At 34.1% G+C, this 2560-nt stretch overlaps 1 protein-coding gene across 2 annotated transcripts; it reads right to left on the reverse strand.

Annotated features, from left to right (window-relative positions):
- Positions 1-587: 587 nt before the first annotated feature.
- LOC110032245 (pentatricopeptide repeat-containing protein At5g04810, chloroplastic-like) lies at positions 588-2174 on the reverse strand. Of its 2 annotated transcripts, XR_002294833.1 has the most exons (3): positions 2143-2174; positions 1718-1965; positions 588-1239 (listed from the first exon to the last, which is right to left on the reverse strand). XR_002294833.1 is itself a non-coding variant. In XM_020735812.1 (2 exons), exon 2 carries the CDS (start codon positions 1213-1215, stop codon positions 748-750), a length of 468 nt encoding a protein of 155 aa, XP_020591471.1. In that variant the 5' UTR covers positions 1216-1239; positions 1718-1999; the 3' UTR covers positions 596-747. The 2 variants fall into 2 exon arrangements, 1 of the variants encoding a protein (XP_020591471.1); XM_020735812.1 differs by lacking the exon at positions 2143-2174 and having other exon boundaries at positions 596-1239; positions 1718-1999.
- Positions 2175-2560: the final 386 nt, after the last annotated feature.

The following is a 2560-nucleotide window of genomic DNA, read 5'->3' on the forward strand; positions in this document are numbered from 1 at the left end:
CAAATGCCAAGAAGATCGGCAAGATTGTGTCCCAAAAAGCCTTATAAAGAACGAACATCGCCGTCAAAATAATATTAACTATAGGGCCAAAGATCATTATCTAGCAACCATTGGTTAACAATTGTCACTTAATTACTGTATCCCAACTATCAGCTTCTACCAACTCACATAGACATGTATTATCACCCTAATTCCATCTGCCAACATTATCTACTATTCTCAGATGGCTTCTTAGTTGCCGATCAACACCTAAGGTCCATCACCCCTCTCTACAATAATAATTATCACCACATTTATAAGAGAACAAGCAGGCATATACTATTGTCTCACCTCCTTAAACAAATGGCAAGTCAAAACTTCTATAATCTCTAGATAGATAGATTATTTGTAACCGTTAGCTTAAAGTTCATATAATTCCATTCACTTTCATTGCCATTGCTTATTCGATAAACATATCCTTTTCTTAGTAGCCATCTTACCTTGCAAAATACCAAATAAAATCTTTAAATTGACTAATAATTCAAGCTAATTTACTTGTACATGATTTTATAACAAACTAGTTTAATTTGATCAAATGATAACCATTTTATGCATTTACACTGCATCCATATTGTCTTGCATCATAGTGTCTGCAAGACATGGTGGCCTTCCAATGAAAAATAAAAACAAGCTCATGAGATATAAATAAATAGTGAAGAAGAGGCCGATATGCAATATGAACATTCAAATAGTGGATAGACGTTTAAATCAGACATTATACAAATCATCATCATCATCACTATACCTGTTTTCAAAATTATTCCTATCAGCAGCGTCTACAATCTTTATTTGGTCGGATCTTGTAAAGACTAATTTGCTTGAATTCCAAGCAGGAGGGAAAGTCTTCTGCAATGCCTCTGTGAGCTCACCACCTGCTCTCTCTATCTTCAACAAACATTTAGACCAATGAACTGCAGTGCCCATGTCAACGGTCAATTCACCATCAACCATTTCTCTGCATACACTCAAAATCCCGGAGAACACGTACTCGGATGCAGTCGACCGCGACAAAAGCGAAGTCATTAAGCAATGATAAACAGCATTATCTGGCTTCAATCCTCTCCTTTTCATCTCATCAAAATACATTAAAGCCTTCTCGGGAAGTGAAGCCCGAGCCCAACCCCTGATCATGGTAGTAAATGTTTTGATGTTAGGCTTAACTCCAGCAGCCTCCATTTCTTCGATCACATCTGTTGCCTTCTGCCAAAACAATTTAAGAAAGGCATCAAATGATTTTCATTATGATGCAGAAGAGATTCAAAAATTACTTCTCTAAACTACTGTATATCCTATTAATATTTGACAATCACAACTAATATAGGAAACAATGTCACATGATACAAACTACAGGTGTACACAAAATACGTGATAAAGATCTTTGAATCAGAGGATGGATCATCTAAAAATTCCAACAAAGGTATGAGGAATGTGAAAAATTTAGAAAAAAAAAATGCTAGCATGCACGTAAGAAATTAAATGAGAGGCATAAGATATTATTGTGCCTGATTGTAATGAAGACCTTGATATGGACCTACTTCCTCCTAAATTGTTTGATTACTCCTAAATGATTTCTCCCGTGATGATATGGATCTTAATTGAGTGAAAATAGAATTTGGCTACCCAATGAGAGATAAGCCTTATTGAAAGCTTTTCAAGAAGATGAAGAGGTCAGTCTCACATTGCTAAATTTTAAACCATGGTCAAAACATCAGCAGTAATGATGATTTGGCATCATCAACTATGTCGCGTGCTCTGTTGGGGTGAGATGGAACCGAAGAAGAGGAGCAACTCCGTGCTTGTGTGCAGTAGAAGTTGAAGGGGAAGAATAAGCCGAGGGAGGAGGGTGAAGTACGCAGCTTTGTCGAGAGATACTCGTGCATCTGATCGAAGAGACGAGCTTCACTTGAAGTAGAAGGCTCCCTGTTGCTGCTGTGTTCGAGTGAGTTAGGGCAGATCAAAACATTTTATTTAAAGGTATGAGTAATAAATTAAAAAAGTTAATATATATTGTTAGATTAATAATTATTTATATATATGGGGGTATATTTAATTAATTAATGCAAAATTTTATTGAAGCAGAACTCTAAATATATGAATTTTAACCTGTAAAGAGGAGTTGGTGAAGTGGACAAGCTAGGGAGGAAGGAGATCGACCTAAAATCTATAAGAAAAATGTTAAGTCTTATGTTATTATTCAAATTAATGATATAATATGCTAAAGTAATTAATGTTAATAAGTTTTATTTAGATTAGAAGGTGTGAAAGAATCTGATAAAACCTTGGGATTTGAAAGAGCAAAGGGACCTGAAGCTAAAAGATATTAGTATTTTAATAACTCTTTTATAATTAAATATAAGTGCCTTTAGAATATAATTCTTATAGTTATATGCACATTTAATTGGTTTAGGTGCTAAAAAGTGAAGCGAAGTGAGAGATATTTCAGAGTTCTCTTTAAATCAATGTGAGTAATTATTTTCTTATATGTATTAAATTTAAAGTTTATTAAATAAAGAATTTATTT

This window comes from Phalaenopsis equestris, unplaced genomic scaffold (genome assembly GCF_001263595.1).
Source record: "Phalaenopsis equestris unplaced genomic scaffold, ASM126359v1 Scaffold000894, whole genome shotgun sequence".
In the NCBI taxonomy this organism is placed as follows: domain Eukaryota; kingdom Viridiplantae; phylum Streptophyta; class Magnoliopsida; order Asparagales; family Orchidaceae; genus Phalaenopsis; species Phalaenopsis equestris.

Bases quoted from the DNA above. Each gene is read 5' to 3' on its own strand.
- LOC110032245 (XM_020735812.1), bottom strand. From the start codon at position 1,215: ATGGAGGCTGCTGGAGTTAAGCCTAACATCAAAACATTTACTACCATG.